Raw genomic sequence first — 14,050 nt, 5'->3', positions numbered from 1 at the left:
ACTCCTTTCTCCATGTCTTCTTCCTTTCATTCATCCTTCCTTGTTACCGTTCTTTCCTTCAGCTTTCCAGTCCTTCTTCTTCCTTGTCACATCTTTCTTTTCTCTTTCTTCCTCACGTCTGTCCTTCAACTTCCCACTTCTTCTTCCCTCCTCCTATCTACCGGGCTTCACTTCTTTCTTCGCTCGTCCACTTTTTACTTCCTTTCCTCAATGATCCTTTCTTCACTTCTTCTATCCGGCAAACCTTCCCTCCTCCTCTGTCCATCCTTTTCCATCCTCTGTCCCTTCATCCCCCCTTCCTTCCATCCTTCTGAAGCAACAGCAGAAGTTAGAAGAAACTCGATCAGCAGTCATGAGTCAACAGTCTGAAGTGGATGCCGCGTCACCGCTTCTCAGGCAGAAGATCAGTGTTTGTGTCGAGGTTTACTGAGGCGCAGTAAACAAAAATCACTCGTTTGTTTATCGACTGCAGCGAAGAAGCCTGTAATCTTGCTGCCTGGGATTTAGGAAAACAATCGAGGGGACATTGTTTATTGCGATGGGAGGAGCTGTGCACACGCACATACATGTTCCTTGTGAGGACCTCTCCTGGCCGTCACCCTTTCCCCAGCCTCGCCCCCGACCTGGTTAGTTTGAAGTTTGAACCCCCAAACCTCGTGGGGTCCGGCCTGAAGGTCCCCACAAGGAGGTGCGTTTCCAAGTATAGCTAAAGTGTGTGCGCTCCGAACAAGAGCGCACACACCTGCACTCTGACACCTTGAAACGATAATGACGCTTGTGTGAAGTTGGCGCTTCAGCTCCACACGCCCAGTTTCAAAACACTCTCTAAGTTTGTGTTAAGTTTGTGCGAGTCGTATGAACTGCAGATCCACTCGGCTGCACACACACATACAATTAATCGTGTTCGCTTCAAGACACACACACTTGGAATTAATTCATGGCACGCTTGACTTGGCGCACACACACACACACGTGCGCGCGCGTCGTCACGCTCGGCTTGTCAGCGACACACTCCAGACGCAGCGATGATACGATGTTATTATAGATCATTTTCTGTTGATGGAATAACTTTAATTATTCACACAGAAAACTTTGTTGACTGTAAACTGAGTGAGGAACAATTCCAAACAGCACCGAAGGAAGCGTCAATTACACCCCACACCAACTGACACACAAACTCCTGACTGGGAGCGGAGAAAAGGGGACCTTAATCGACTCACTTACACGTGTATTTAATGCCACGCCAGAGTCAAGACCCAGTACTGCATAGTGGAGTATGAAAAGACCTTCCTCACTCAAACCTGTGGTTGAGATTCATTCAAAATACTGTCAGAAATCATATTCATCTCATTTTGATTTGTCCAATTCCAAAAGCGGAATACTTTTATTGCAGTGTATATATATAAATATATATATAAAGAGTAGAATAAAAGACAAAAAATACATAACATGTAAAAAAATACGTAAATAAAATGTAAAGGAAAATCTAAGAAAAGGCTTGTTTGCATCCCTAATATCCTGACGTCTAGCGTCTTAACCGACAGCCTCTCGGTGACCTTTCCTTTCAACTGCTCAAACTCGGCTAGAAAGGTGGTGATCCAAGTGTCGGTCCCTGAGGAACGCCTTACGTTTCAGCGCGGAAGGTGACAAATTCAAATCTCTAAATGTGTGAATAACGTTTAGCTCTGGAATCAGCCAGATGTGTTGTGACGTTCTGCAGCAGCGATTCTTCACACCGAGGTGAAACCGACACGAGCGTGTGTCGTCGTGAACCGTCTGTTGACCATCTGCCTTCCTCACGCGCTGGTTCAGCACTGGAAACCAGCGAGGTGTTCCGGGCTACAGCGAGACGGGCCGTCATCAATCACACACACACACAGACACACACACACACACCCGCTCCGGAGTGTGTCAGTGGGCCAGGAGGGCAGCGCAGGTGGCGGGGCGAGCGCGTGAGCAGACGACTGGTCTTTCCTCACTTGGCTGACTTTCAGCAGTGTGAGACGGAGACTTCCTTTCTAACTCTGACTCTTCCAGATCCGCTGGACGGCCTCGACAGCGCCCACTGTTAGCAATGCTTGTCGTGCCGTACTCCATCCAGCAGCACCTCTGTGAGGAGCATCTGCGCTCACCTGCAGGTGGAGCTTGTCCGTCAAAGACACATCTGACGTCCGGGTCGCTGCTTCTGTCGGACTGACACGCCGCTTTATTAATGCTCTGTTTGTCTTGTTTTTATTGTAATTAGCAGCGGCGGCGGGTGTGTGTGTGTGTTTCATATCTGCGAGGATCTGTGAGGACAAAGTGCTGGGTCCTATACTGCCGCCGCGTGTGTGTGTGTGTGTGTCACTGTTCTTTTCTGTCAGTAATGAGCCTCAGACTTATCATTGTCTGTGTTGTTACTTCAACTCACACGTTTCTAATGAACAGCTGCTCCACTTCACCGAGTGCTAGCCTGAACACACACACACACACACACACACCTCACTGAAGTCATTAACACGAGACTTTCTGAAATTGTAGTTTCCAGGCTCTTCATGTGAGACTCGAGCAAGTCAGTCCCCAGCTGAGTCTCTCGTGTCTCCGTGTATCGGTCACAGTCAGACCAGTCTTCGTGTGTGTCGATGCCGACTCCTGGAGACTCGTAAAAGAGTCGTCCAAACCTTGAGTTTTGCTCCTGACTCCTGCTCACGTGCGTCTCCAATCCTGAAATCTCCCTCTTGTCTGGTGGTCGGATGTTGTTGCTATGGTGACCCAGAATGACTCGTCCCTCGTGTTTTGACCCCTCAGGGTTCCTGAACCTCCTCCAAGTCATCGCTACAGAAGACTAGATTTTGTGACCCAGACTTAAATGAACCTGAATATAATCGTTGCCACCGGGACTGTCTCCGTTCTGAGACCAGTCTTCATGTCTCTGGACTATGACTCGGTCTGAGACCTGGTCCGGAGTCTTGTTCTTTGTATCTGAATCTGTTCATCCTCCTATCAACTCGGACTTGGTCCCAGGAATTTCAGCTTGCCTTCTTTGTCTCCAGCTGCACAGGTCTGCCCCTTCCCTCGGCCGCCTGATTCCAGCTCCAGCAGACTTGGTCCTCAGCTTGCAGATGGGAAACCGACCAACGACCACTCTGGTCCGAGCAGTGTGTTACCAAAGCACTGGTGCCATAGTTGAGACCACCTAATCCAAGACAGAGACCAAGTGCTACACCAAGACTTTGAGGGCCTGAGACTGAAACCGAATGTGTGGTTCTATATGACTAGAGTCTGTATTTGTTTGGTCTCAGTCTTGTCACTTGTCTGGACTCACTCTCGGGCCCTCAAAGTCTCTGTCTGGACTACAAGTCATGTGAGGTGTAACGTACCATTCGAGTTCTGATGGACCATGACTCGGTCCAGGTTTGGGTCTGAGGCACCATGAGTCGGTCCAGGTTTGGTTCTGAGGCACCATGACTCGGTCCAGGTTTGGTTCTGAGGGACCATGACTCGGTCCAGGTTTGGTTCTGAGGCACCATGACTCGGTCCAGGTTTGGTTCTGAGGCACAATGAGTTGGTCCAGGTTTGGTTCTGAGGCACCATGAGTCGGTCCAGGTTTGGTTCTGAGGGACCATGACTCGGTCCAGGTTTGGGTCTGAGGCACCATGAGTCGGTCCAGGTTTGGTTCTGAGGCACCATGACTCGGTCCAGGTTTGGTTCTGAGGCACCATGAGTCGGTCCAGGTTTGGTTCTGAGGGACCATGACTCGGTCCAGGTTTGGGTCTGAGGCACCATGAGTCGGTCCAGGTTTGGTTCTGAGGGACCATGACTCGGTCCAGGTTTGGTTCTGAGGGACCATGACTCGGTCCAGGTTTGGGTCTGAGGCACCATGACTCGGTCCAGGTTTGGTTCTGAGGCACCATGACTCGGTCCAGGTTTGGCTCCGAGGGACCAGGTTTGGGCCCCAGTCTCTGAGGGGTGGGGAACACGTGGTCACCCTCGCCAACACCCGTGACACGTGGCTTCACAAAGAGCGGGTAAAGACTCCCGGTCAGGTTCTGTGCACGCGCTCTAATTTGACAGTGAATATTTAGCCACCGGACTAATTGAGCCTTAATTCACCCCAAATGACGAACGAATGAAGGAGCGAACGAGCGAGTGACAGACAGGAAGCGGGTGCAGCGCAGGTGTCGCCGCGCCACCGCGTCCCGCCTTTTCCCTTTTCAATTAGCGGGTCTGCTCTGCTGGGCGGGGGCGGGGCTCCCGCCGCGGGGTCGCGCGCCGTTGCTCTTTTCCCCCCGCTTCCTCCAGACCTTCCTCACTCGGTCTGAGGGAGCTGCGACCGTGTCGCCGGGAGGCGATGACAGGTGCCACTCACGCGCCAGTAGCGCGGGCAGACCTCGACACTTCCTGTTTACTGTCGGACACTCGGTGTTTCCAGAAAGCGCGCGAGCCTTTGTTTGAGAATCCCTGTGACCAGATGAAGACTCTCAAATATTTCAGTGCAGTCGCTCTGATGGTTAAAACATCACACTGAAAGTCGCTGTCGCGGCTGTTTTTAGTAAATATGCATGAGTTCTATTAAAAGTAAAAACGGTTTTATTCTGAAATGAAACCGGAAGCTCGCAGCGTCGGACGCGGAACGGATTTATTCCATGTTTCTAGGGGATCCATATTAATGTGGGACCGCGTGTTGTTTTCCGCTTGTCCACACGTTTCTCGTTGAGGTACTGAATATTAACGTGTTTTACTGTGTGGTGACTTTGTTTATGGATTATATTTGAAACCACGTTAGTATGTTTATGTTGGTCGTCTGTGACATTGGCGAGCTGAAGTTTCCTTGAACTGATGAAATCTAACACTTTTTTGTGAGACCCATAAAGACACATTTGTGTATGAGACACATGGTGATGCATATTCAGCTAAACCTGGTCCAGCCACATTATAAAGGTGAAAGGCTTACTGTGGTTATTGAATTGTTTTATGCCTGTATTCAGTCGAACCGCAGTTAGCAACAAAACAAAATCATTTGTCATTTCTTTTTCATTTAAATGTTAGTTTTTATGGTTTAATGTTCAATAGAGTAGTTTTGTTTTTATGGTTAAGTGAAAAAAAAAAAGTATAGAAATGAATGAAAACGTGGTTCATCATGAAGCAGTAACACGCCCGAGATGAACCCATGTTGATTTCTCCACATCAAGCGGTGTTCTGGAAGCAGAAACCTTCTTTTTCTTGGGTCATTTTCTGTCCAAGGTGGTCACAGTCTGTCACTGTCTCTTCCTCCTGCAGAGAGCTGCTGTCCTGTTTCAAAGTGGTTGAGAGGGAGATCAACCTTCACTTACTCTCAACCTTGTAACCAAGCACTGTGGAAATGTAGCACTTCTGCCTCCAAATGTTACACAATGAAAAGTGTCATATTGTTTTCTGTTTTAAGTCATGGATATGTTTCCTGACAAAAGCTACGGCGCGGCATGAATCTCTGAGTTTGAGACCCTGCGGGTGTCTGGTGTCTGTCTGCAGGGGCGATGTGTGAGGCAGCCCAGGAGGACTTGTATGCCGTTCTGGGTGCGAGTCCATCTGACTCGGCCCAGCAGCTCCGGCAGCGGTACCAGAAACTGGCCCTGCAGGTAAACACGCCCACCTGTCTCCAGCACCGCCCGAAGGTTTCCCTCCTCCTCTGGTTTCCGCTGCAGATTCTGTGGATGGAAACAGAATACCCTTGACTCTGACTCGCCTCTACACTTGATAAGCAGCAATATGGTTTGTTTGTTTTTTGGTGTCTATGATTGTTTTGTTTTTCGTTGCTTGCCAGCACCACCCGGACCGACTCGGAGGAGCGACCCCTGCTGAAACTGAGCGTGGTGTGAGCAGGTTCCAGCAGCTGGAGGCGGCCTGGAGGGTCCTGAGTGACGAGAGCTCCAGGAGGCGCTACGACCAGCAGAGGAGAGGTACGAAACAACACGGGGCCTAAAGTGGAGCCTTGAGGTGCCCCCTCGCTGAAATGGATGGTTCGGCCTGCCGCTAATTAAGAGCGCCACACGCCAGGATCTAATTATTCATAGTTCAAAGTCATTATCAGTGTCATCGGGTGCGACCTGATAATGACTGTTTCCTCAGGAGTCGGCTGTTAAACGGAGTGTGAACATCTCCCCGCTCACCTGTCAATCCAGAGCGCTGCGCCCAGGCGTCCCAGCGGGAGAGCCAAGCGCCGCCGCGGCAGCTACTGAGACTCGCCGGAGAAAATCTGTTTTATTGTTTAAACACTTTTCTTTCCTTTATATTGTGGGCTTCTTAAGTTATTTTTTCGTCCGTCCTGTTTTTGACATACTCTCTTTTGCTTTTGAAAATTTCCTCATTGTTATTCAATGGCACCTGGGTGGAGGCCCCGGGCCAGACCCAGCGCCCCTCTCTCAGTCCAACGCCTCTGAACACCCCTGGTTTCTGGAGAGTCTGGACCCCTGCGCTCAAACTGCTGCCCCCGCGACCTGACCACAGACCAGATCTAGTTGCTTTACGCTCCTTATTTTCTCCGTCTTTACGTGAAATTGTTTTAGGGTTTGGAGAAACATGTTCTCCTTTGAACTGGTCTTCACTTGGAGGCCTCTAGGGGGCGATCACCTAGTGCCCTCATAACTGGCATTGCTGACCAAGGTGGTCATAATGATATGGCTTCTCACATGTTGAGTTTTCTCTCCAGCTCAGGAGCTGACTCAGGAATGGCCGGTGGACGGGTCGGTCTCTCTGGAGGACATGAGCTGGGACGCAGGTACATACACACACACACAAGACCGTCTCTGACTCACCTGCCTGCCTGAGCCGGAGCTTCGCTTGTGTGTGTGTGTGCAGAGGAGCAGGTGCACACGTACGTCTGCCGCTGCGGAGGTGTGTTCAGCATCACGGCGGAGGAGGTGGAGGCGGAGAGAGCGGGACGTGACGGCGGCGAGGGGATGCAGGTGGTGGTGTGCTGCGACACGTGTTCGCTCAGCCTGGACGTGGTGTTGGCGCCCAGCTGACCCTGTTGGAGGGAGAGGTTTGTGAGTCAGGTCCCGCTCTGCTCCCACCTGGAGATGTTTGATCCTGGTGGAGGTGAAGCCCCCTGACTCCTCCTGAGCTGGTTCAGTGTGACACTGGAGCGACGCGCTGTGACCCCACTGTGACTCCTCACCCGGGGATCCTGGCGCTGCCCGTCTGCGCTTGACTCCCTGATGACCAGCTACTGAAGCTTGGTGTGCCACTCACAACCAGACTGACAGACCAGTGTTTTCCAACCTTTTTCAAGCCACGACACACAGAATCCTGAGGCTCACAACCAAAGGAACCGCAGCCAAAGCCCAACTGCGCTCAGTCAAAAGCCCCGTGGAATGTATTTTTTATCTGTGAACAACTGCAGCTACCGACAAACGATTTTGGCAGGAAATGTATTTGTTTAAAAATGTCTCCAGAAAGGTGGGAAAACGGCAAAAATACCTCATGATTTATTTATTTTAAATGACTGTTGCCATGCCTTTTGCATGATTTTATTATAGTTTTGGGGACGTCATGTCAGCTCCTGCGCTCCAGACCTGCACGTCCGATGTCAACACCTTGAGCCACGACTTCCTGAGCCTGAATGGACGGCTCTTGGACCAGGAAGAGGATCAGCTGCTCTGATTCTGGGATCATGGTTGGAGCGGGAAGTTCTGAGGAATGTTTTGAGCTCCTCAGCAATGAAGACTCATGAGGAAAGAGCTGAGCCAGAATTCCTCCTCTCACCTGTGGACACCAGCTTTGTTTTGACCCAAAGAGCAAAGTTTTCTCCGTCTGGAGAAGCTCAGTCATCCAGGAGGGACACGGACTAGACCCTCTGCTCCTCCAGGAGAAGACAGTTGAGACTCAAACAGGGTCGACCAGAGGACAGTCTGTGGACTTGTGTCTCAGTGACCTGGGTCCTTTCTGGGCCTAGATTGGCATGATTATGACCAGGAAAAGACGCTGGAAAAGTGGAGTCAATATAAGGCATGACGCAAACGCGGTGAGGCGTGGGTAATACCTAGTTAGCACATGCAGATGAAGGCCAAATGGCTAATCATTTGTGTGGATGTGACCTTACAAAATCATCTGCTGACCTCCACAGGGGTCCCGACCCACAGGTTGGGAACGGGTTGCCCTAAATGACGGAGCCATTCTCCCCCCAGCGGGACGGCGGCAGACAGACAAAGGAGAGCACCGTGGTAATGACTCCGCTCTCTGGCTCTGGTCAGTCCGCCTGGAAAGGTCACGGCTGACAGAAGCTCGCTTCGTCCCTCTAATCCACGGAGCCCTTCATATCTGAGGCCCTCGGCCCCGGGGGGGAGGAGGTGCGGCCTGCTATTGTCTGAGTCCTCCGCTAATGATTTCTACCGCGCCGGTCAGCAGTGAAGACATTGTGATTGAGCCGGGGGACGGTGGGGGGTGACAGCTGATGGTGAAATGAGGGGCTGCGGGAGCCGCGACGTGAGGCGCGCGGTGATCCAACATCTCTCTCCGCAACAAACCACCTGCAATTACAGCGCTTCAGATCACTTTCTCCCCCCCACCATCCACCCCAGTCCTCAGCTCTTCTGTTCAGTAAAATAACTTCATCAATTACTGTTGGTAAAGAATATGATGCTGACGCGTTTAATTGTCAGGAATAAAGGCTTTAAGAACCTGAAATAATCGTTTTCGGTCAATGTCTAACAAGTCTACAGCATGAATGAAGAGGTCTTTCAACTGAATGGTAAGAATCGGATCGTCGGAATCTCTGACTTGTACGGGAAACAAATCTAAAGCCGAGGCCAAGTGTTCGCTGAGTGATTTTTTTTACAAATGTATTACGTACATGAAGGAAGTGAACATAGTTGCGCTTTTATTTTGTCAAGCGACAGACTTTATTAGCAGTATAACAATAGCTCATAATGCTAACGTTTATTATCTAACATAACCGTATCTCGCTTTGGTTAGAGTTCAACTGTGATCAAGCATTGTGACTGGCGTAATCCCTACAGCAGAGGGTGGTCTAAAATATGCTCAATAAGTCCCTGTGTACAATAAAGCCCAGGCAAACGGCGTCGTGCCTCACTCATGAAGTCGAGCTGTATAGAAATATGTGGATGCATAATCACGGCTGTCCTGTATTTGGTCTGCTGCAGGTGAATGTTGGGGATTCTGCCCTTGACTCAGGAAAATGCTTGTCCTGTCCTGCTTGAGGATGAGGTCCTTCCCGGGGTCACATATCATCCTCTGCAAGATGCAAGAAAGAGCTGAGCCAGAAGACAGCAGCCCGTGTGAGAAGCTTTGCTATCATTTGTTTTCTGCAGTTGGTTGCATTGTTGGGGTCCTTCAGAGAGTGTTGGACTGTGGGAGGAAACCAGAGCGACGCTCACTCAGGAACAGAGAGAAGAGGCACGAACCCACTTCAGCCTGAGTGCTTCCTCAGCCTTCTTTCTGTGAGGCTGCCACTCTGACCTTCTCAGCCAGGTTTGTATTTACTTCTGTCCTTCACTCTTCCATGAAAAGACAGTTGAAGGTCTGAGTCCGAGCAGCGGTCCAGCGGTGTTCCAGAGAGCTCTGTGAGTGACAACCTCTGACCCTGAAGGGGAGGGGCCTCTTGTAGGTTTGCATTTATGAGGCATCTTCCAAAGTTTTTCTCAGTTCTCCTTCACTGGAGACATAGCCGTCCAAACATTCTTCACTGTTCTGCCTGTCAAAAAGTGCTGTATAAATAAAGCTTTATTGTTATTGTTATACCCTTCCGTCCAGCCTGCTGGCATGTATCCATCCATCTCTTCCTCCTATATTTCCGTCCTTCATGATAGTGCTGCCGCTTGTTCTCACCTGATCTCCTCTCCAGATCTAACCTTGGTGTTCCACTTGCAGATGCCGTCTCTTTTATCTGATAGAAGAGGATTCCAACATCTGACAGCAGCAGGACTGAGTCCATGCTCTGCGGCTCTTTGTTCGAACCTGAGGTTGATGGAGGTGTCGCGCGAAGCTTCAGGTGAGACACAGAGAGGCCGTGTTTGTCAGCCGTGTTTGTTCTGCTGAGTGTGTGCATCTGATAATCCGGGTGCTAAAGAAACATATTATTTTTTTATGACAACCTTTTCACAATTTTTATGAGGAAGATATATTTATTATTTAGTCTTTTTTTATTATTATTTCCAACTATATATAGTATTGTTCCTTAGGACTTTTCCCCACATTGCCACTTTAAAAGAGTTTATTTTGTATTATTCTTAAATTGCTAATGACAATATTGATTTTGTCCCTTGCTAATTCTATTTAGATGCACATGTTTAATCAGATTTTTCTTTTATTATAATTTTTTTTCCGGATTATTCATATCTCTTTCTGGCGACTCTGCAGATTTACTGCGTCTGTGTCTTTGCTAATGTCTTATTTTCCCTCTTTCAAGAGATGTTTTCTTCATCCTCCCTTTTTCAGTTGATCCACGCTGCTCCTTGTTGTCATACTTTTCCATTCATTTGTCATAAGTATGAAAAATATGTGGCTCTCAGGGAATCCTGTTTTAAGATATGTGGTGGCTTTGGCTCTCCGTGAGAAAGGTTCCGACCCCTGGACTTGAGTGTACAGTTTGATGCAGTGTTGAGTCTGGCTTCAAAGTGCAGTTGTTGTGTTGCCGCCTCTGGAGTCACTTATTTAATTTGGTTCACGGCGTCACACCTCTCTGTCACCACCTGGAGCGATAAACAGGTGGAACCTGGTGCATAAATCAGAGCGCCACTCAACGTTCACCTGCAGGAAGCAGTTTTTTTCAAGTCCACGAACGTGTGGTGTGGCAGAGGCTCCAACTTTTATGTGTCAGAGGAGGTCACTGTCGAGCAGAAGTGTGAATCGTGATTTTCCGAGGAGCAGTGAAACGGCAGTATTTCTGGCGAGAGCCTCTTCAGCCGCTTGACAGGATAATGATGTCTGGTCCAGCGCCGGGGAGTGTTTTGACATGCCCGTCGCTGTAGCAACCGGCGGCTCAGAGGGGCCCAGATCCAGCGCGTTGTTTGTCCCTGTGTGTGTGTTGCTGCAGGCTGAAACATGGTGGAGCCTCATGGGGCCTCCGAGTGTGTCAGTTTCTTCCTCAGAGACCTCGGAGAAAACAACTGTACTAACGTGCTGAATGATCACCACGCTGTGTGTTTGTGTTGTGCAATTAGAGAAATAACTTTTCCAAAAAGCCGGAGACTCAAGTTTCAGCCGCGGCGCTCCGCCCACTCCACTTCTGTCCACCTGATCTTGGTCCTCAGATGCTGAGCGTCGTGGTGGAGGAGCTTGTTGTCCTGAAGCCTCTGCAGTTGTGTGTGAAGGAGCTGCTCATGAGGCGCGAGTGTGGCATGAGTCTCTGCCTCTCCGTCCTGTGAGCCACTGAGCCCCGGCACCCTGAGCCACTTCGTCTAGACCAGTGTTTTTTGCTTCCCTCACACACTCGCGGCGAAGAAGGCGAAGCTTCCAGTTGTTTTTAAACCTGATGAACATGATCACACACCTTCACACTCCATAGTCATTATAATAATTGTCAAACTGTTATTTAAAATAAATGTAAATGTGTTCCTGCAAATACAGTATGGTGCCAAAATCAGCACGTGTCTACAGTTTTCACAGATTAAAAGGGATTCTCTATAGGAGGTCCGACTGCACACACTTGCACTTTGGCCGTGGTTCCTTTGGTGGTCATGAGCCTCAGAATTTTTACAGTGAACTAAGTGTTTCATGGCTGAAAAAACACTTGTCTAGGAGAGTGATTCTTAACCACAGGGCCGAGGCCCATGGTTGGGCCGCGAGCGCCTCCTAGAGGGCCGCTTGAAGTTTTTTAGTTTTACACCTTTGGGCCATGAGACGTTCAGTTGTAATACGTAATGGTGGTGTGTCACTGAATTGACTTGACAGCTGTACTTATACAGTATCTTTTTTGGAGTTTAAATAAAATATATTATTTATCTGTTATGATATTTAGACATGGTTTTATTATTTTATTTTATTCAGCTTTTCAGTTTGCATCAAGCGTATTTCTTTCTGGTAAAAGTAATATGACTTGCACCTGCTTCTGCTGCTGGTTGGAATTTTCAACGACAAATGTCTTTGCGATGATCACGTGGTTTGATGTCATTTCACAAGGTTTTGGTTTGTTTACGTGTATATAGATTAAATATGGTTCTTGATCACAAGAGATGTGATTCAGTGTGGTGAACTCATCGAGCTCCTCGTTGCTCTGTCCACCTGTGTCCTGCTGTGTTTTTCTGAACCGTCCTGAGCCTGTTTGAAGCGCCGCGGTGATGGGTTAATGTTGTCGGACCCAAAGGTTCTGATGCCTGCAGGGACTTTGAAACACCTTGGAAAGTAAAACAATCTGTGCGCTGCTCTTCACAGATTTTCATCTCTGGTGGTGTAGACGTTCTTCACTTAAAACCCAAAGCTGGACGACAGTCATTGGACCGCTCTACAAATCTGCATTGAACTGAAGTCACATCCAGGTAACCACTGTTTTCACATTATATTACATTAGGTTTAGGTAATAGATCACCATGCTGTTTGGAACTCTTGTCCCTTGTGTATGCACTGAAACTGTGTCATGGAATACCTAGTATTGCATGGATGATGAGTGATGCCGATTGACAGAAGAATTCAGTGAGTTTCCAGCGTCATAGGACCAGAATAGTGTTGCATCAGATGAGACTGTCTCACCACAGCAACCCAGCCTTCTCCACATCGCATCCATCACACATCCATCTTCATGACCCTCACTGTTGTCTTCCTCTCCTCCATCTCCAGAATTCTTGGTCTAACAGAGTCTCTCCTCTCCACAAACTCTACTCCCTCACTTGTCATCTTGTACACGACTGTGGCAGCTTTGTAGACTGAGTTCAGGGCCGTCGCATAAACCAGCGCACAAACATCAGACTGGAAAATAATTCAATTTATTGTCAGGAGAAAACAATCCCTGGCGAGAAAAGTTGTTGTCATGACATAAAAAAAAGAGAAACCGCTGGCTGCTCTCAGCGTGTAGCTGTTTTCAAACTATTCACCCTGTTTCCTTTGATGTTCCTTTCATGTTTCTGTGGACATACTTGGGTCCTAGAAAGCTCAGTTTGATATGAAAACTTCATGATGATGATGATGATCATGTTCGGATTGAACCGTTTTGTGTGCAAACCTGTTGTGTGTCAGTGGTCCGCCCTTCAGCCACACACACCTTCAGGCCAGACATGAAAGGTATGAAAGCGCTTCTCTGTCTGCAGGGCCGTGATTCTTCTGCCTCTCGGGCATTAAGGCCGGGGCTGACCTCAGTAATGATCACTAATCACGCAGGTCCCCAGGTTAGACCGGCCCTGTGTGAGCCTCTATACACACACTCGATCACAGCGCCGCGGTCTTTTGTCGCAGGTCAAGCTTTTAAGTTTCCAGGGTGGGCTGGACATCTTCATCAGCTCTCTGTCTCCCAGCCCTTTGTACCGACGCCTTGTATTCACCCAAAGCCTCTTACTGGACGTCCCTCACCCCACCAGAGCCCCCGCATTCACGGCAACACTTGTTTGAGGCGTCTTCATGCTCTACTGTTGTGTATTGTTCGGGGACTAAACATCCAAAGCCTCTTATGGAGGCGGCCGGTATCTGCGGCCCGGTGGGCCCTCGGCCCTTTATGAGGATCAATAACAGACACTTGAGCGCCAAAGACTCTCAGGACAGTGGCGTTGTGTCGCCTTCACAATTGCTGCAGTTGTTTGGCATTAATGGAGTAGAAATAAAGTCGACGTATGGGATGAATATCCGACATGCCGATATATGGCCTGGGCGATCAATTGGTTTTGGATTTTTTGTTGGTGGACAATAAAAAAAATTTTTTTTTTACTCACACGACAGTTGCCCTCTGGAGCTTTCGTAGATATCCCTGCCGCTCTGTGGCAACGTGGCTACTGCTAACAACAAGACACACACTGCGCTCCCTCCTAAAAACATGTGGTGAAACTGCTTCTGTCAGCGAGTGAGTTCGACCCGCTGTTTTCACGGACAGGGGGCGCTCATATTCACCGCAGTTCAGTGAAACCTGCTCTCAGTATGAGGCGTTCTGACA

The 14,050-nt window shown here is 49.0% G+C and overlaps 2 protein-coding genes across 2 annotated transcripts in view; both read left to right on the top strand.

The window, feature by feature from the left end:
- Positions 1-4,623: 4,623 nt before the first annotated feature.
- dnajc24 (DnaJ (Hsp40) homolog, subfamily C, member 24) lies at positions 4,624-8,989 on the top strand. Its single transcript, XM_053886165.1, has 5 exons — positions 4,624-4,697; positions 5,491-5,597; positions 5,783-5,918; positions 6,668-6,736; positions 6,817-8,989. Exons 2-5 carry the CDS (start codon positions 5,496-5,498, stop codon positions 6,981-6,983), a joined length of 474 nt encoding a protein of 157 aa, XP_053742140.1. The 5' UTR covers positions 4,624-4,697; positions 5,491-5,495; the 3' UTR covers positions 6,984-8,989.
- Positions 8,990-9,134: 145 nt separating this feature from the next.
- The window catches only part of LOC128771047 (anoctamin-1-like), a 61,429-nt gene continuing 56,513 nt past the window's right edge, over positions 9,135-14,050 (top strand). The window contains exons 1-3 of the mRNA XM_053886156.1: positions 9,135-9,447; positions 9,870-9,967; positions 12,349-12,452. The gene's annotated coding sequence lies outside the window, so the exon portion shown is untranslated. The remainder of the gene's footprint in view (positions 9,448-9,869; positions 9,968-12,348; positions 12,453-14,050) is intronic.

Source organism: Synchiropus splendidus, chromosome 14, assembly GCF_027744825.2.
Source record: "Synchiropus splendidus isolate RoL2022-P1 chromosome 14, RoL_Sspl_1.0, whole genome shotgun sequence".
NCBI lineage: Eukaryota > Metazoa > Chordata > Actinopteri > Syngnathiformes > Callionymidae > Synchiropus > Synchiropus splendidus.
Note: the sequence above shows the minus strand (reverse complement) of the source record. Positions and strands in the feature narration are given on the sequence as shown.